The sequence below is a fragment of the Lampetra fluviatilis genome, chromosome 38 (assembly GCF_964198595.1).
Source record: "Lampetra fluviatilis chromosome 38, kcLamFluv1.1, whole genome shotgun sequence".
In the NCBI taxonomy this organism is placed as follows: Eukaryota; Metazoa; Chordata; class Hyperoartia; order Petromyzontiformes; family Petromyzontidae; genus Lampetra; species Lampetra fluviatilis.
The window spans coordinates 10491704-10511265 of record NC_136312.1 but is presented as its reverse complement, the minus strand read 5'-3'; the positions used below and the strand labels follow the sequence as shown (position 1 = coordinate 10511265).

Sequence of the window (19562 nt, the reverse complement as noted above, 5' to 3'; positions counted from 1 at the left end):
AACCGAGTCGCACAACCTATCGCTCAGGTGCGGCGGACCCCGGCTGTACGCACCGTGCGACGCAATCGGCATAGTTGGTCCAGGAATGCCTTCAGAATGCTTCACGTGCTGAGGACTAGTCTGCACTGTCATCTATTATCTCCAGTCTGACATCATCCAGCGTGCATCTCCACTCATCCCGACTGTGCTGTCGGTGCCTCGTCACGCGAGTTCGGTTCCCTAACAGGGCGGCGCTCACCCCTCGCGTTTTTTTTATTTTACCAGGAGCTATGTGGCTCTTTTTTCAGAAGCGAACTGGCCACAAGTGAGAGCCCAATGCAGTGGCGAATCATCATCATCATCACCACGTGGAAATGTGTCGCAGCCAAATGCTCTGAACGCGTGACGTTGATTCTAAACGTGGAGGGAAAAACCGGAGGGCCCGGAGAAAAATCCACACGACCACGGGGAGAGAGACACGCATGCTCCAAATATACAGCAGGCGTCAGGATCGTGATCAAACCCACGACCTCCTGTATACCTGGCGAGGTCGTTAACATCTCCTAGCCGCCGTGGCTCACGGGAGCGGCTATCGTCAACTTGAGGTGGTGGTCATTCGGTCGAAACGTCAACATCTCTCTTTCCCCTCTCGTAAATATTGTTTATAAAAAAAAAATCCTAGTTAAAGTTTTGAATACCCCGTTATTCGTTCTAACAGTATTATATATACACAGCAGTTGAAATTTAGATTTCTATGCTGCCATTAAGCAGTTCTAAAATGGCCTCCAATGACACGCCGTGCCATCGCCTCTGCTCAGCACGCCCGATAACCTCACTGTCCACGGGGCCACACGGTGCTCTCACATCGCGGAGGGATGACCATCGAGGGTACAGGCGGTGCAACTGCTCCGGGCGGGGGCGGAGGGGGGTCTCTAGCCGCCTTGCACCGCCGGAGGGGGCTTTAGGCGCCCGGGCTACGCAGAGAGGGAACGCCGAGCAGGGGAAATGGAAGCGGGAGGGGGGGGCGAGAGAATTCCATTTTATTCCTTGCACCGGTGCCAAGCGTGCCACACGCCACCCCATTACCCTGTGGATGGGTCGTGCCGACACAGCTCTGTGTATTTGTAGACGCGGGCGCCAAACCCAGCTGTCGTGCAACGCCCAGGCTACAGCCGTAGTGACGCGTGGTTAGGGGGTGCGGCAATTCTCCCCTGCGCCCCCCCCCCCCACCCAAGTCGCGATCCGGTGGGACGTCGCTATTCGGGGGTCGCGATTTTACCTGCAGTGGCCTCTTGCAGCTTTAGGGGCTCAGATGAACTCGTTACGCGCAAACGCCCTCGACATATCGGCGGCCGCGATCTATCCCGCGGCTGGATGAAGACCTCCCGCCCAATTTAACGCGCTGGTAAACAACCGGCTAGATGTCAACTAGAAAGCCAACCGCAGCGAGCCTTTCACATCACCATCTCTTAACCCCGCGGGCACGTGAGCTGTCCTCCAAGCTAACGCGCGATTTGCTCCCTCCCAACAGAAAAGCTCCAGCGGTAAATTTCCGGGTCGTGCCACTCGTTGTCCTGAATGGCGTCCGGTCGTTTCGGTTCACGCGCCACCACGTTTTGGAGCAGTTCCTGCGAAAGCTCCCGGCGGCACGCGGAGGCGAAACGTCGGAACACCGTGACCGGCACGACCCGGAAACACGACGGAGAGCTGCAACAGCAGCGCGGCCGCAGAGGGAAACAAAAAAACGACGCAAGTGGTGTTACTCTGAGCAGACGTTACGCGGCCCATTTACTGCGACCAAACGTTTCGCCGAAATCATGTGTGCAGCACTGTAATTGGCTTGATTGGGTTTTCCCAGCCGTGTGACCACACGCGCCCCCATTACGAGGCGTGGGTATTTTCGGGCACAAGAATCTCAGTGCTTAAATCATCACAGGTTCCAGCTCGTCCTTGCTGCACCGGGTACGGGAAGGAAAACAGCACCCTCAATATTTGTCCCTGGGAATCCTAGGCAAGTGCACAAAACTCGTTTAGACGGGACCCCACGTCTACGACAGCAATCGTCAGGCAGTCAAAAAATAAAAAAACGCACCAAAAGCAACATTCGGCATGCTGCGTTCCCATTAGTGTAGGCCCAACCACTTCACAGGGCTTTCGACAGAAGCGGCGGTGCCACGAGCCGGTGGCACGGGGCGGTGGCACGCGACGGTGGCACGCGACGATGCCACGCATCATGCACCGCTCACAGCGTGTCGGCTCAGCCGTTGCCCTTGGGGCCAGCGGAGGGAGCTTCCTTGAGAGTGGCCTCACCAGGGCATGCCACCAGGCCTGGTGGCTTTCCTCGGATCGCCCCCCTTGTTGTTGTTGTTGAGGAGGGCAGCTGTCCTGGGAAAATCTCTGGGGCAGAAGTCCCAGTTTTTGTCATTTGCGTAAGACTCTGCACTTAGACGAAGCTCCGCCCCTCTTCCGCTACTGTGAGATATTCTATATCCTGACCATGATGTGTCCTTGGTGTGTTTTTTTGTGGCCCAGGAGGTGGCAACCCTAGGCCTCACGGACGGATGGGATTAGCGTGCACGCACACGCAAGCGCACGTGCGCACGCGTCTCCCTGGAAAGGCAATTACTCTCGTCCCTCTGCTCTTGTCCAGCGCTGGGAATGTTAACCCCCCCCACCCCCCTTCGCAGTATGGCTGTCACGTGTTGTTTACGTAGCGGCACAGTATTTACATTCGTTTGAAACGAAGCGTACACCTTCGTGCGTGTCTGCGTGCGCGCGCTAAGCAATTCCATTTTGGTTTCGGCAACGCAGGTTCCAGCGGACCAAGTGAATTCTCTGCGAGAGCCCGACGAACGTCACTCTGCGCTTGCCATCCGGCTGCGACCCCCCCCACCCCCGTGTGTGTGCTCCTGAATCGATAGATAGTAACATTCATGTCATCTTGTTTCTAGGAAAATATCTCAATTAAAAATTACGCTCGGGGAAAAGAAAAAAGAAGAAGAAAAAAAAGCACACGTACAGCGTTTGCATACCGACGTGCGGTCTGCGGTCGCCCCCACGCGCGCACACCTCTGTTCATCTCTCGTGCGGCGCATCGCACGTGGCCGCGTGCGGCGTTGACCCCCGACACGCCGGCCACCAACACACACCCATGTCCGCCACCTCGGTGCCGCGGTCGACCCACGAGGCTCGCGATGGCTCGGAGCCACGTCTCAGCAACCCCTCGCGGCCCGCTTTCACCGTCGACGGAGGGGGCTCAGACCGCCGTCGGACGCAGCCGACCTCCCCAAACAACCGCAGCAACCCGCCGTCCGCTCTTCGAGCCGCCAGCCATCGTTTATCTGCCGCGCACGACCTGCGCGGTGCGAGAAATCGACCCGATAGTTCGCCGACGAGGTGCGGCCCGCGGCGCGCGAGCGCGGTTTCTCCTCCGGGTCGTCCGTCGACGGGCGACGGGACGCGGTCCCGGCGATTCTCAGCCGGAGCTCGGCGCGAGGACGGCCACGGTCAGACGCTGCCGACGTTCCCGACCTTCCCGGAATGCTGCTACGGAGGAAGAAGGGAGGGGAGGGCGGCGGCGGCGGCGTCTCAAAGTTCGGCGACCTGCCGTCCCACGATTCCAGCCGAGCCCCGGGTCGACGGCCTACGTAGCTCGGCTCAGCGCGAGCGTCGTCGGCACATCAGAAGGGCAGAGATGCTTCTGGCCGTCACGCGAGGGGCTCGTCTGCCGAGAGGTGTAACCGCACACGTGTGAGCACGTCGCTGCCAGCGCCACCAGCAGCGCCAACCAGCGTCGCTCACAAAACCATCTTCTGATCGTTCCTTCCAGCTGGAGTGGGCTGAGCCCTCCCCCGTGCCCCCACCTTCTGAAACCTTATCTATCGTAATGTCAGGACAATATTTAACACCCAGTGGTGATTTTCTCCTCCAAGACAACCCCCCCGCCTCCCCCCGACTGCAACAAATGGACAGAAGTGTGCGCGCCGTCTGTTCCAGCGTTGCTTGTGGCCTCACCTGTGACGTTAGTTTAAGGTTTGATTAACGTTGACTGTGTCACCGCATCTCCCCCCCCCCCTCCTGAGTTTCCATATGCCTCCCACCCTGACCCCCCCCCACCGAATTTAAACAACAAGTCAACAAGTCAACAAGTCTCGCCACCACAGGCATGGTCCTTCTCTCATTCCCTCCGCCTCCAGTGACCGACCGTGGCGTCGTCGTGCCACCTGTCCCCACTCGTCCCAGGAAACCGTCCTCATTTTTTTAGTTTTTGTTAAAGCAAAGCTGTCCCCCGGGGGGGAATGCTGCAAGTCTTCCTGGGACATCAGCGTGACGAGTCGCACTTCGCGTCGGTCACATCCTCTCCGCCGTACGCGCTTGTCTCTTCCCGACGGGTCCGTTGTTTTTTTTCTACTTTCTCTCGTGGTACCTCCGAGGGCGGCCAAAAAAATGCCTCTTTCTCCCCCCGTGCCGCCGCCGCCTCGGCAACCGCCTCCTACCACATGTAGTAGCTGCGCGAGGTGTCCACCTGCGACGGGGCGGACGAGGAGGCGGACGCCTTCCCCTCTGCGCCCTCCTTCTCCCGCTCGCCGCCCTCCGCCTCCCACAGGCCGATGAGCGGCGGGTAGAGCTCGTCGAGCGGGATGGAGGAGCCCTTCTGCACGTACTGCTTCAGCGACTGGTCGTAGGACCTCCGCCTGAGCCGCCTGACGGCGCAGGCGGCGAGCGACGCCAGGGTGAGCGCCGCGAAGACGGAGGCGGCGGCGGCGGCCGTGGCGACGTTCGCCTGCCTCTCGGCGGGGCTCACCAAGAGGGGCGCCGAACGCGTCGTCACGTTGACGCAGGAGCGGCGAGCGGCGCGCTGCTGGGCCGTGGCGACGGCCAGGCACACGGCGTAGGCCGTGGCGGGCTGCAGGTGCGTCAGGTTGTACTCGCGCACGCCCACGGGCACGTGCGCCGTGTAGGACGCCCGCGAGCTCTCCACCTTGACGGTGGCCGACGACCACTTGAGGTCCGACGGCGTCAGCGTGTCTGGGTTCACCTGCGGGAGCGGGAGAGGGGCGGGGTGGGTTTTGGCGGTGGTTGGGGTTGAGACGGCACGCGGGTTCAGGAGGGTGCGAAGTCTTTCGCGGCCGGACAAAACTGGCGTCGATAATTTTCCAGAGCTCTGTGGCTCAAAAAATTGGGAAGTTTCGGGCAACTCCACGAACGAGCGTTTATACGTGCGGGAAAAACCAAACGCTCTCGTACCCCCCCGGCCCCTCCCCCCTGTGCTGCCATCTCCCAGCCATTTAATTCCACAGCCCAAGCCCACTAATGTGTCGTTAAACCCGCCACCACCCGACACAGCCAATGAGTAAGGTTTGTCAAGTAAACGGAACGTGCCAATTCGTTACTAGTACAGCACACCGCTGTGTTGGAGAGCAAATCCACAACATTTACAATCCGAGCACAACGTTTCACCAGTAATTAAAACTACCGGATAGCCAGATTTGTGGAGAAATCCCCCTGTTTCATTCCTTAAATAGAGAGCATTCGATGTAAACCTATATTATGGATAATATTGGTCGCGAAAGCCTACGTGTTAGAACGAGGTTAATTTCTCCCACGAACTCGAGTAAGACACGTGGAAGTCTCGTACAATCAATTGCTGGTCGTTCGCACACGTGGTGGTGGTTTCTTCGACATAGAAGAAAGATGGTCGTCGCCGCATCGCGCTGCGGCCGTCTGGAACGCTCTTCTCCATTCCGCTATCAGGGGGCCACTGCGAGCTATGGCACTTGGAAATAATCATCTAGATTGACAAGGTCAATTGTTTAGAGATGCTTTTTGCGCTTAGTTTGTTGTGTTGTTCCACTCGCAGAGCTATTTCTGTGTTGACCGTGGGGAAGCTGCGTACCCCCCCCCTCCCCCCCTTAGAAGCCAGATAAGCCATAGCCCCGCTAATCCGGCAAGGTTTAGATTGGATATACATTAATAACAACGGTCACTCGCCATGGCCCGGGAAAGCCCCACTGAGCCTCGCCCAAGGACTCTTTTCAGGGGGTGCATTCGGACGTTTGGCCAACTCCGTTTTTAATTAGTCATTCGGAAACCAACGAATGCCCGGAGATAAACTTCAAAATCGATAAAATAAAAACAGGTCACCAACCTATTAGCTGTACTGCCATCTCATTACACCACCTCCTAGATCCCTGTGGTGTGTGTACCCAGTGTGTATGTTTGTGCGAGCGTGTATGGAGAGCGGTGGAACCCGCTGAGTTAAATTACGAGACATGACTAACATAAGTTGCAAGTGGTATCAGAACTAACATCAGTTGCAAGTGGTATATCCTGGCCTTACCTAGGTCAATTCAGCCTGAAATGAATACCTGGTGTGGAGCGTAAACATCGCCACTCGGGAGACAAAGGTGGCCGTGCGTGGTGCTGGTCACACCACCCCACCCCACCGTGCACTGTGCTGGCCTTTATTGGTGCTCGCTAACAGCACTTGCCCCTTACAGTTTGTTATTGGCTAAACGGGGGTTCTTTACCTTTGTGTTTGTACGTGATTACTAAGTTTCTACTAGACATCTGTGAAAAAAAGCTTCATAGCTCACTGGATTCCTCCAGTATAAATGAATATTCCGGTCTAGTCCCCTCCTATGCACGTGTCGAATTACTCTCATGATCATCATCGTCGTCGTCCGCCATGCTCAATCCACTGCTGGGCGCGTGCCGACCACCTCACCTGCCACACGACGAGCACCGAGCGCGCGTCGACGCCCTTCACGGCGAGCGTCAGCCCGCGGGCCTCCACCCCGCCGGGGCCCGCCGGCCCGCCCGTCACGCGCAGCGTCACGCCGCGCGTGTCCGCGCCCTCCGAGTTGTGCGCCACGCACGTGTACAGGCCCGCGTCGTCGCCCCGCGCATCCGAGATCACCAGCCGTCCCTCGAGCTCCACGCGGTAGCGGCCGGGCGGCGAGTCGGCGGCCACCCTGTCCCCGCGCGGCGTCACCCAGTAGATGGCGGGCTCGGGCTCTCCGACGGCGCCGCACTCCAGCGTGGCGCTGGCGTGCGGCTGCAGCTCGAGCTTCGAGGGCAGGGCGGCCGGCGCGATGAGCGGCAGGCAGGCCGCGGCGAGGGCCCCGCCGAGGGACGCCGCCTCCCGCGCGTCGCGCCCCTCGGCCTCGGGCGGCGACGCGCAGCGCATCGACTCCGGCTCCAGGAAGCGCACCGCCGTCTGATTGGCGCCCAGCCACCGGCTGACGCAGTCGCAGCGCAGCGGGTTGCCGTGGAGGCTCACCTCGCGCAGGCTGGGCAGCGAGCGCACGGTGGCGAAGTAGAGGGCGCTCAGCGCGTTGTCGTTGAGCATGAGGCTCTCCAGCTTGGGCACGTCGCGGAAGGCCTCGCGGTGGACGTAGCCCAGCTTGGGGTTGTTCGTCGCCTCCACCTTCGTCAGCTCGGGCAGGTTGTCCAGGGCGAACCTCTCCACCGATACCAGCTCGGCCATGCTGCTGACGCCCAGCTCCTTGAGCCGCAGCATGTCGCGGAAGTCGCCGTCGCTGATGTGGCGGATCGGGTTTTTGTTGAGGTCGAGGAACTTGAGCGAGGGCACCCTCTGCAGCGCCACGCGGGGCACGCGCTCCAGCTGGTTGTCGTAGAAGGAGAGGCTCTCCAGGTTGTCCAGGCCCACCATGGCCTCGCTGGGCAGCACCGATAGGCCCATCCCGGCCAGGACCAGGCTCCGCAGATTTGCCAGCGGCCGGAAGTTGAAGTCGACGATGCCGGACACGGGGTTCTCCCCGATCATGAGGATCTCGAGGCCGGGCGTGTGCGCGAACCAGCGCGCGTCGATGCTCCTCAGCTGGTTGGAGTTGAGGTGGAGGCGGAGGAGGCTGGAGAGGCCCCGGAACGCTCCCGGCGCCACGGTGCGGATCTGATTGTGGTTCAGGTAGAGCTCCTGCAGATTCGCGAGGTCCTTGAGGCAGCCGTCGGGCAGCTCGGTGACGTGGTTTTCCTCCAGGTGGAGGGTCACCAGCTGGGTCAGGTTGGACAGCCCCGTGTCCAGGACGGAGCTGAAATTATTCTGCGAGAAGTCGAGGTCGGTGAGGTTCAGGAGGGACGACGATATCGGGTCGGGCACGACGGCGATGGAATTCCCCTGGAGTAGAAGGACCTCGGTGGTGGCCACGATGCCGGGGGGGATGCCCGTCAGGTGCTGGTCGTTGCAGTCGACGGTGGGGGCCTCCCGGTAGGTGGACTGTGGCGTGAACCACGGGCGCACCTCGCAGACGCACGGCTCGGGGCACCAGGAGGCCCACTGCGAGCCATAGCAAGCGGCGGGCAGCAGCAGCAGGAGCGTGGGGAAGAAGAGGCACGCTCGAAGCGTGCGGAGCGCCTGGGCCGCCATCGTGGGATCCGTGCGCTTTCAACGAGGGACCTCGCGCAAACGCCCGCGGCAGAGCCAAAGGACGTACTAAAAAAAAATGTTCAAACAACCCCTGAATTTTTTCTTTTGTATTCTACGACGATTGCTTGCTAAGTGAAAATATTCATAGCGTCAAGCCTGGGTCCCCAGGCTGGCCAACACGTTGTTTTTCCTTCCAAGAAGGGGGTTCCGTGATTTAGGCGTGTTTTTCACTTATTCTGGCTTAAGATGCTTCGATGGAGAAGCAGATTGATTTTCCTTCATTGACTCAAGGAGAGCTTCTTTAAGTGCATTCTGGCCTTGGGGGGGGGGGGAAGGAAAAAAAAACACGAAAAAAAGTATCAGACTGCTTGGCCATGTCCGTACGAATCGTTACGCGCTGCACAAAATCAATCCGTCCCTGATGCGGTACACATTCAACTTCATGTACTGTACGTACAGTATGCACGTTGGACTTCTTTTTCGCGACTGCTGTCCCGTCGGGCATTGCGTGCAATTAAACCGACCGTGAAAGTTACAATTCCCTCTCAGGGATGCCGCGGCACGATCTATCACGACAGGATATGGCGTCGAATCTCCCAACGTGACGACGGAGCCGCGTTTGTTTTGTTTTGCAATATAACTGCACGTTGTGTTGCATCCGTAACGTGCTGGTTCTGTGCCACGCGGTACTTGCAGCGTAGATTAAAACAAAAGTTGTCTGAAAGTTCAACTTGCAGCTCTCTCACATCATCGTTGGCCCATTGCAAACATGATTCAATCCATTGCAAATTTATGGAAAATAAGAAGAGTGTTTTACCCTTACTGGCAATAAAACAGGAGGTGGTAAGATGTTCAGACACCAAATTTCTACCTTTTTGCGAGGCAATTCTGCATGAACCACACGTACTTGTGGTGAGCGTGCTAACAAACATGCTCTAATAATAATAAAATATGCATTGTGTTTGAAACTGATTGGTGGACGCCAGAGACAGCTTTCTCTTATGGCCAAGCCTCAGCAGTGTGAGACCAGAGAACGACGCGAAAAGGCGAACAGTCCAAAGACAATGCATGTATTAGAAGACTCATCACTCGGGTCAAGCAGTTATTCTTATTTTTCATCATTCTGGATACTGGCAAACAAGCAAAAAAGGTCCCGTACACTGCACATGTACAAGCAATCGCACTTACAACACAACACACAGGCTTGTCAGTAGCACGAGAAATAATGAAATGATAGAATCGCTAAATTAACGAGGTCATATAACTGCCGTCAATTACTCTGGAAAACAAAGCACTCGTTTTAACGGGTCACGGCTATTAATGGGGAACTGTGATATCTCGTTGTTTTTTCAGAAATCTTTTGTTCTAGTGAGGCAAGCTAAATTATTTGCATGTGTACCAAGGCCGTAATTATAATAGAAATTGGGGGGGGGCACATCCCCCCCCAATATTCAAATATGCTCAAAATGTCCCCCCCAATATATTGCTATAAAATAGATTTCTGTTTATATGATTGTGGTTATGGTTGTACTGTATTAATCCCTAATCTCTGCGATTACATACAATGAAACAAGAAAAGGTAAAAAAACAGAGCAATGTAATACAATACACTATTAGACATTATTGTATAAAAATTAATAAAAAGTCCATCCTATGTGTTAATGCATGTTTTTTATATGTTAGGCAGGAAATGGCAGGAAATTCGTTTTCAAAGTTAGATTTTTTTTCTTGGGGGGGACCCCTAAACCCCTTGGAAGATTTGGTCCCCCCCAATGTTGACTCTATGGCTACGGCCTTGATGTGTCCTGTATACACAGGCCACAACAATGACGATATGGCGATGTTGCACAAGGCGGATGATACGGGGTGCATCGTGCACCCCGTATCGCGCGATATTATCACGGTTATCACCAGACCACGGTTTCATTTCACTTCACCAAAGTCGGCCCCTTCATTATTTTTTCCTCTCCAGGAAAGTTATCGCTTTCGTGCCCTCCCCTCTTTAACCACTCTCACTCCCTCAGCATTGAGCCGCAAGCCTCCTGCGAAGCGCAATTTGTCACCCGAGCAGCAGGCCTCAATTCATTTATTCGATGGGCAATAAAGGATAAATGATTGTTCCTGCCCCCTGGACGAAATATACGACCGTCGCTCCACGCCGACAGGCCACGCTCTCCACTCGCAAAGCCATTGCTCAGCAAAGGGCCATTGTCATTTAAACAATAGCGTTCGTTTATTCCCGATTGATTGGGGTAAAAAAAGGCAAAGGGGGTGCAGGGCCTACGATGGCTTGGGCACGCCACTGCCGGGAGATAAAGGGGGGGTTTGCCTCTCCACTGGCGGAGAGCGAGCTCTGGGAAATCGCCACCTCGCGGATATTTTAGCCTCCGTCATGGAAGGAGATGGAGGTCCCCACACTTTACCCCACCAACGTAACAAACTAAGGTGTAGGTTTTAAAATTTACGTTTCAATCTGGACACGTTGTCTTGAGATAAAGAAACGGTGCGGGCAAATACCGAACCACACACTGTTTAGATTTTGAACATCAGGGTGATTGAGCAATACGAACACAGCTTTTCTTTCACTACCAATCAAAGGAAAGAAAGATCTTGGAGTTTCGTCCAAAACGGCTTCTCTTGAATGCCAACCGTCGGCATTGTAACTAAGAAGAGACGGCAAAATAAAAGTGTCGTGCCCGCCAATTGATCTGTTGTTCACCCGAGTGGCAACTTCACGGCTCGCATTCAGATGTCCCCAGTATATCAGAATTTGAATATTTATTTATACCGGAGGAATCCGATTAGCTATAAAGCTCCTTTTCACAACTGTCCATTAAAGGCGGTTAAGAACATTACAACAACAAACATTACAAAAACACGACAGTGGTGCAAAGTGCAAGAAAGGTAAACAAATCACCCAAACAAATACAAAACTAAACCATCCTCATCCTACCAAGCAAAGCCCCACTGAGGTATTAACTTATTTTTCAGAAGCGACCTGGCCACAAATAATTGCTCAACCAAGTGGACCATCATTTGGACATTTATAGCCAGCAAAATTATCTAATCTCAATGGATGTTTGTAAACATCGAGCGTGGACGTGGCATACGCTGCTCGTGATGGAGTAAGGCTGGGACGCTGCCACAAACACTGTGGACCTGCAATCCAGAGGTCGTCGGCTCGTCCTTCCTGCGCGGCATTTGAAACAAATGTTTTGCACGTTTATTAAAATCGCAGCGGTGGCTTTTGGGCCTCCCATCGAACGAAGATGACCACCGCACCGCGCGGCGCGCTCAGCTGCGCATCTGCAGCCGTCTGGAACGCTCTTCCCTTCCGATATTAGGAAGCCGCTGCGAGCTACGCACTTTTAAATCATCATCTAGATTGGAAACTCATTTCTTGAGGACTGCCTTTTTGTGTTTAGTTTGATGTCCTTCCCCCACGCCTCCGATTAGCGCGTCCGGCCACGTACGGCGCGAAAGAAGTTCAACGTCCGTAGAAATCCGCACCCCCCGTCATTTGTGTCCACCCGCCCGGCGGCATAAAACGGGCTCACCGCAATTAGTCCACCGCGTGGTGGGGTAAAGTGGTGGGGTAAAGTGGTGGGGTAGACCCCACCACTTTCGGTTCAAGGCTTCTGAAGATCAGGCCGAGGAGCCCTGGAAGGAGGTCGCTCTCCATAAAGGGCCCCCCAAACCCCTCATCCTCCTCTCGCCGAGCGAGCGAGCGAGCGGCGGGCGTCTGCGCCTATTGCCAAGCGAATGCGCCGCACTCCTTCGGCAAATTTCTAGGGAAACCTTTCTCGGGTGCCCCATAATTCTCGCTTAGCCACTCGACGGGAACGCGCGCCTGAGCTCCCCCCGCGAGGGGGTCCCACCCCCCCACGGTTGCCATGCTCACCGCACAAAAGGCCGAGTGCTGCCATAATGGGCCTCCAATGGTACCAACCCACCCCCCCTCATCATTATTATTATTAGAACTCTGCTCTCTCTCTCTCTCTCTCCACCGCTCTCTTCACTCCCTCGCCCTTCACCGGCCTCCAACAATGAGCCGCCCAGGGCGAAAAAACTCCCAGGGCACACAATCGCCATGCATGGGGGGGGGGGGGGGCGGGGGGGGCTACTTCTTGTTTGGTCGCTCGCCTCTGTGGGATGGGGTGGGGGGCATTTCTCACGGACCCTGCCGCTTTGTCATGCAGATGCCCGGCCACGTTCTCAAGCTTCCCAAGCGGAGCTACGACTCCACGCACACCACCCCGCCACCCCCCCCCCGCCTCTTCGGGTTAATATTCGCTACACACTCGCGCGTGCGTGCACGCACACAAAGAAAAAGATCCCCCGTGTAGCCTGTGACAGACTGTTGGGGCAAGTGCTGTTAGCGAGTAGCGCCTAAGGAGGTCAGCACGGCGCACGAGGGGGTGGGTGGCCAGCACCATGCCCGGGCCGCCTTTGTCTCCCCAGTGGCGATGTTTACACATTGCTCGTATGCTGGCATCAGGTCACGCGGAGGATCCGGTTTGCTATGGGTTAACTCATGTGCCAGGCTAGGTGCACGTTGAGACCATCACGTAAGGTGTGGAGGGTCTCTGACTGCTGGAAGGTCGCTGGGTGGACCCAGGTGCTATGGGTTCGCTGGCTGGGACGAGCACCACCTGGGCTCCCAACTCTGCCAACTCGGTAAGTTTTACAAAGACAAAGATTCCCGTATTGCCTTAACAGACTGTCGGGCAAGTGCTGTTAGCGAGCAAGTTTTACACACACAAGCGTTCTTCATAATACTGTTTTTTGGGTTAGATTGCGTAAATATTAGGTAAATATTACGGGATTTAACCCAAAAAACGTGCCAAAAAACCTGTATTATGGATGTTATTGGTCGCGAAAGCCTACGTGTTAAACACACACGTTTGTACACAAACGTTTACTCAGGCGCACGTTTTCGTGGTATGATGGATTTATCTAATTACGAATTTAACAAACACAGAAGAAAAACATTGGAAAAGAAATCCAATGCTCGAGAATTTTTGGTGAGAAAGACCTAGAATTCGTAATCGGTATACATCGCTAAATCCCCGTGAGATTCAGCATTTAGAACATTGTTGCGTCATGGCTTTTTTGATGTTTTTGTAACAGTGCCAAAGCATAGCTCGTCATCAACGCTCTCGGTTCCCCGGTTCCCTGCCGGTCACAATGGGCCCGTGTTCCACTCCTCCTGACGAAAATAACTCCAGAAAGTTCAATGACTGAGAGCCCGACTCACAGACAGATGGACAAACAAGAGAAATTGAACTTTCTTTCAGTGCACATTGGGATGGTGCCGTGGGCAGCGCACCCGACTTGCAATCCCAGAGGCGGGGCGGTTTCTAATCGCCCGGCGCGGCAGCCGAAACAATGGCCAAAGGTTTCACGAACGCTGGCCACCGCCGCTTGTCCACCCAGTGGTATAAATGGGGCATACCATCGCGGGTGGTTGAGCGGCAGGTTCGCGGGCGAAGTTGACCCCGAAAGGCCAAGCCTAAACGATGAATAAAAATTTTGTTTTTATGTTATTTTACCAGGTAAGGTGCACTGAGCTGCGATATAATACCTCTTATTTTTAGAAGCGACCTGGCTTTCACAAATGACAGCTCAACGAAGTGGCTTTTCATCACGTGGACATTTATAGCGGCCAAATACTCTAAACGCACGTCGATTCTGAATTCGTAGGGTGAAACACCGGAGAACCTGGAGAAAAATCCCCCCAAAAAGGCAGCTTGTTCTGTACCGTTACTGCTAATGGACTTTCTCCAGCCCGCAGCGTCAACTAACGGGGCACATCGCCACGGTGCGACGTTGCTCTGCCCATCGGGTTAAGACGTCAATCAGTTGGTTCAAATCCAGACGTCCGGGCCATAACACATCGACTGTTTTGTCTGCTTTCAGTTCCTTCAGCGCTGCTTTTTGTATTCAGCTTCGTTTGTTGTCCTTCCCCCGGCACCTCCGGTTAGTACGGTTGGCTACGTACGGTGTGACACAAAGTTCAACATGCGTACACACACATGCGGTGTTCAAACATCGACCCGCAGGTAAAATAGACGGTCTATATTTTTTGGTTTTGCATCTTTCCTCACGCCGGTTTACTATGGGACTCCACCCCATCGTCTCTTTTCCCTTAATTCTTACGATCTTGCTCAAGGCAACAAATATATATCAATGTTTTATCAATTACAGCTTCAAGAGTGCAGTTTGTTGCTGACCGCTTGGTGTTTTGGGCTGTCTGGTCCCTGCGCCTAGCCGCGTTCGTTTTTTTTTTATTTTCAAACCCAATGAGTCGAGTGTATGAGCCCACTCGCCAATGATTGTACTGTACAACAACAACAAAACGGGCCATCATATAAAAAGTTGGTCCTGCGCTTCATTTGAGGCGCCACAGTGGCGAGATGTTGACTACCTCACTTGGTACACAGGAGGTCGTGGGCTCTGACCACCGCTATATATTCGGAATTTGCATGTTTCTCTCCCGGTGGTCGCGGGGATATTTCTCCCTTTCACAGAGTATTTGGCTGCAATAAACTTCCACGTGATAAGCCACTTCGATGAGCTATCGTTGGTGATAGCCAGATCGCTTCTGAAAAAGAGATATACAGTGTAGCTGAGTGGGGCCTTACCTGGTAACGTAAAATATAGTTTAGTTTTTTAGTATTTGGCGACATTGCAGCAATGAGAATTGCACATTCTGGTTTGGGTCTCAGGTTGAGAACGCTCCTCTGCAATAGAACGCAAGGGCAAGCACAGCACCCCCAGTGGCTGGGCCGGGGGCGGTGATTAGACTTCACTTTGATGGGATCTCAGAAGCAGTTCTGTGATATCCGCTTCCACTGCGCCATTCTCCGCCAACACGAAGGTTGCACTGCTCTGCAAGAGATTCGCATGGTAACTTCATCTCACGGTATGACGCTGATAGCGCAATCGGGATAGAATTGGGATAACATTTGTGGGAAAGGACAAGAACAAAAGTTGTGACCCCAAATCCGGCACTCGGTCTGACGGTTCCCTCGCTCTTACTCTTACGTGTTTTCGGTAAAGTCACGTAGATAAAAAATAAAAATTATAAAAATAAATAATAAAAAATAATATAAAAAATAATAGAAATAAAATAATAAATCACGACGCTTCGGAGGCAACACAAGTCTCCGTCATCAGGTGGGACCGTCACAGCTATATTTACTGTATCAAGGTTCCATCGCTGTCATTTTGTCTATTGACACCACGTGATGGTGTCAGTTGTACACGTTGTGAACCAACGACTTGTCCGCAAGAGGATAGTAAACAAATAACCAGACAAACATCCGTTTATCCACAAACAATCAGCAACCTCCAGGCCTCCCGGATCCATGTTTTCCAGCAGCATTTGTTTGAGCGTGCAAACTCTGGATCGGATTAAACTTTAGAAAATACAACGATAACCTATTTTTATTTTACCAGGTAAGGCCTACTGAGCTATATAGCTTTTCTTTCAGAAGCGACCTGGCCACGAATGATAGCTCAACGAAGTGGCTTCCTCATGGAAATGTATAGCAGCCAAATACTCTAAACGCGTGTTTTTAAATGTGGAGGGATAAACGAAATGACACGGAGAAAAACCCACGCGACCACGGGGAGAACACGCAAACTCCAAATATACAGGCATCAGGGTCAGGATCAAACCCACGACCTCCTGTATACCAGGTGAGGTAGTAAACATATTGCTACCGTGGCGAGATGCTTACTGTTAGGGTTGCAAAACAAATTAATCTGGGACATATCATGGGCAGAAGGAAATCTCTGAATATCAGAAAAGGGTGGGAACTCCATGTGAATGCATTGTTCTGAGCGGTGAATTATTATTATTAAGAATCATTATTATTAAGAATTATTATTATTAAGATCATGCAACTGACCAAATCGGCACTTTTAATGTCCCGGAAAGAATGACCGATATCCAAAGACAGTGCACCACCTCAACACGGGGACGATCCCGGAGAAACCATGGCAGGTGGCGGATCGTATCTACAATTCATCTGCGAGGACGCTCACTTGAATGTCAGCTGTTGTTGTTGTCAGAGCAACCGTCTGCCCGCTACACTGGGGGCTCGCTTCTGAGTGAAGGAGAGGCATTTAAAAGGCAGAGTGGCATTCAAACTGTCATTCACTCGCGAAGCCCAGTCCCATGCGGCTGAACTAAAGATGCAGCGCAAAAGACAAACGGCCCTTATCACGTAGAAAGATTAAAAATAAAAACCCTATGATGTGTCCCATGCTGTTCAACACAAGCAATGCGGGTGCTGGCATATTGGGGGCCCTAATTGTAACTTATTTTTGGACCACCCCCCCTCCACTTTAGATGTATAAACTGCTAGTGAGATAACAGAAGAGATTATATAGGATAACAGATGGGAAGACATGTTGGAAACGTGGGAGATACAGACAAGAGACACGTGAGATGAGAGAAGGGAGATGCAGAGAAGATCGAGATGAGAAAGAGAGAGCGATTATCCGTTTCATGTTCATTCGCTCTCTGTACGTTTGCTGTGATTTTAATTCGATATGACGATGTTGGTTCACCCCTTGCTGTGATTACAGCGCCCCTTGAGCTGTTTTGGGTCCCAAACCGTTCGTTTACTTATGCGTCATGCCTCGAGTGAACACACACGTCTGAAGACTCCTTAATAATTAGAATAAAAAGATGATGATGAGAAGATAACACTTTGAACTCGCCGTCAAGCACGCCACCGATAGCACTCCAGTGACAGGGGGGGAGGGGATTAGAAAGTACGGCGGTAACGGCGGGGGGTGGTGGGTGTCACCAGAGACCTCCTGAAAGTCAGTTGAAAGTCAGTTGAAAGTTTTCTCATTCATCAATAAAAAAAAACTCACGTTGGCCGGTCCAGAGGATGGCACCTATGTAGCAGGTATCTTACCTGCAAGATGTACGACGAACTTATTTCGCACCGCACGTAGCCAACCGCGCTACTACTGTTTGTGTTTCGGGTTGCGGTTTTATTTGAAGACGCAGTTTTCAGATAATAACGTCCAGGTTTTAAAATGGTTTATATAGTTACTAACAATTTTATTTTCTACCAAGTAAAGTTAAAGTAGACAACCGGCGATGCTAATTCCCACTGCCATGTATGAGCCAGTGGTGGAAATTCCACATTCCTATGGCGGAGATTATACTTTACATAAGATAACCACACTTCACTTCTCACAGAGCGATATCTATTTTATCAGCCATTTTTGGGAGATGATGTTGTTGTCCATGGTACATACATACTTTCTAAATTAGAATTACTTATTAACATACTTCATCGTGATTGTCTTTACGGGTTGCTGAGGAGGCTCAAGGATGCGTCGCGAGACAATGTGCCACTGATGCTAGCCGTAGCCGGGAATCAAACACACGTCCACTAACTACCCTATCGCTTCACCCCGAAATATGTCATAAAATTCTCACAATCATCTAAAAATCCAGTCATAATCATTGAAACAATCCACACCGCTCTTAACAATCGCTCGCAGAAGCAGACGGCATCAAAACAAATACTCCCAACGTCACTGCCCTAACAACCATGACATAATCACAGCCGGGATGGCTCTGGAGAGATCAACATTGGGATGGCTTCTTCCGCCTGTCTTGAGAAAACACCGAGCCAGACCATTCTGGAGAGCCATAGCACAGACGAAGCTTTTACATTTGCCAACAGCCTTGTTGTCAGTGGCCTACGATCTCCGTGGTGCAAGGAATTAAATTGGGCGCACCACCACCACCACCGCCGTCCAAACACTCCCCTCTCTTCATCCCACCGGCCCACCGGTGCGGCCACGCGCAGTTGCACCGCCTGCACACGCGTCAGCTGCACCGCCGACGCGAAAACGCTGCGCGCGGTGTGGCAGTAGCGGGTGGCGCTCTGCGCCCTGCGGTGGTCGTGCGTACAGTACCTGTGCGACCGGCCCTTGCGACGACAGCCTTTCCTGCCCGTGGGGTCGCAGCGATGTTGCAGAGCACCCTCCCTTGTCCGCTGGGTCAGCTCGACGTTTTGGTTGTCCAATGAGCGGGGCGTGTTGCTGCTTGCCTGCCTGGCTGGCTGCCTGGCTGGCCGGCTGGACTGCCGGTGATCTGGCTGGCCAGCTCTTGGGATTGGGGCGCCTGATCAGCTGGCGGGACGTCGATCTGGCTGGAGTGGCTGGCTGCTGCTGTGCTGGCTAAATTGCTGGGGTTGCAATCCGGTCGATCGGCTGGATTTTCTGGCCGGCTCGCTGTCTGGCTGACGTCAAGGGGTTTTGTTTTGTTCCTTCAGCTTGTCCCTCGGTTGCTGGTTGGTCTTCTTGCTGTGCGGTTGCGTGCAAAAAAAAGATGACAGACGCTGCGAATTGGTTTGATCGGCTGACTCGCTCCTCCCTCCGTGGGCTTCGCTGCTGCTGCTGCTGCCGTGTCCCGGGCAGGCTGGCAGGCTCAGTGGTCAACTTTCAGTCGTGGGGGGGGGGGGGTCACTGACCGCCTCCCACCGCTCCGCTACCTCCCACACCCCCCCCCACCACCTAGCTGATACCTTACAGGCCTCGGCTCCAGCCGCACACAATTTGTGCATTCGCCTCGCTGCCTTGCCCGTCCGCCTGCCCGTCCGTCCGCTCGCCGATGGGATTCGCTCAAGACGCCTTGCGGGGCGCGGGGAGGGTTGTCACGATCCGCTCGATTTAAAATTTGCTCGGCATCGTCCGTGCCAACGAAATCAAAAGCCGCTCGCTTCCACCCGCTACCACCCACCGCTGTCCCTCCTCTTCCCGTCTCTCTCCTTCCTTCGCTGCGAGTAAATCCGCGACGCACTCGCGGCGAACGAATCGGACGGCTGTCGAAAATCACCGACCTCACATCCCCCCCCGTGCACCACCACCAGAGCCACCACCACCACCGCAAATCACTGGCGGCGCCTTCTCGCAGCCTCCGACGCTTCCCCTCTCTGCTCGCTCCGCGCTCTCCTCCTCTCTCACCCCCCTCCCCACGCCGCCCCTGCGCTCCGTGCAGCCGCCGTCTCTGTGGGGGAGGAGCGTGCAACACGGGAACTGTGGCCGCCTTTGTCTCATTTGCCCCGAGAAACCTGCGGGTTGCGGATGCCGTGGGTCTCTCTCGAGGCGTCAGTGAGATCGCCACGAAGTGTCCTCCCATTGCACGCCGGCTCCG

General features: G+C 54.0%; 1 protein-coding gene across 1 annotated transcript; it reads right to left on the bottom strand.

Annotated features, from left to right (window-relative positions):
- Positions 1–685: 685 nt before the first annotated feature.
- Positions 686–19351, bottom strand: LOC144945634 (leucine-rich repeat neuronal protein 1-like). Its single transcript, XM_078874175.1, has 3 exons — positions 18323–19351; positions 6707–8685; positions 686–5017 (listed from the first exon to the last, which is right to left on the bottom strand). Exons 2-3 carry the CDS (start codon positions 8366–8368, stop codon positions 4472–4474), a joined length of 2208 nt encoding a protein of 735 aa, XP_078730301.1. The 5' UTR covers positions 8369–8685; positions 18323–19351; the 3' UTR covers positions 686–4471.
- Positions 19352–19562: the final 211 nt, after the last annotated feature.

What these genes read in the sequence shown, in the direction of transcription:
- LOC144945634 (XM_078874175.1), bottom strand. Translation starts at nt 8,368, where the DNA reads ATGGCGGCCCAGGCGCTCCGCACGCTTCGAGCGTGCCTCTTCTTCCCC. An exon ending in CGGTGCTCGTCGTGTGGCAG is followed by an intron (nt 5,018 to 6,706) that starts GTGAGGTGGTCG and finishes CCGCTCCCGCAG; the next exon opens with GTGAACCCAGACACGCTGAC.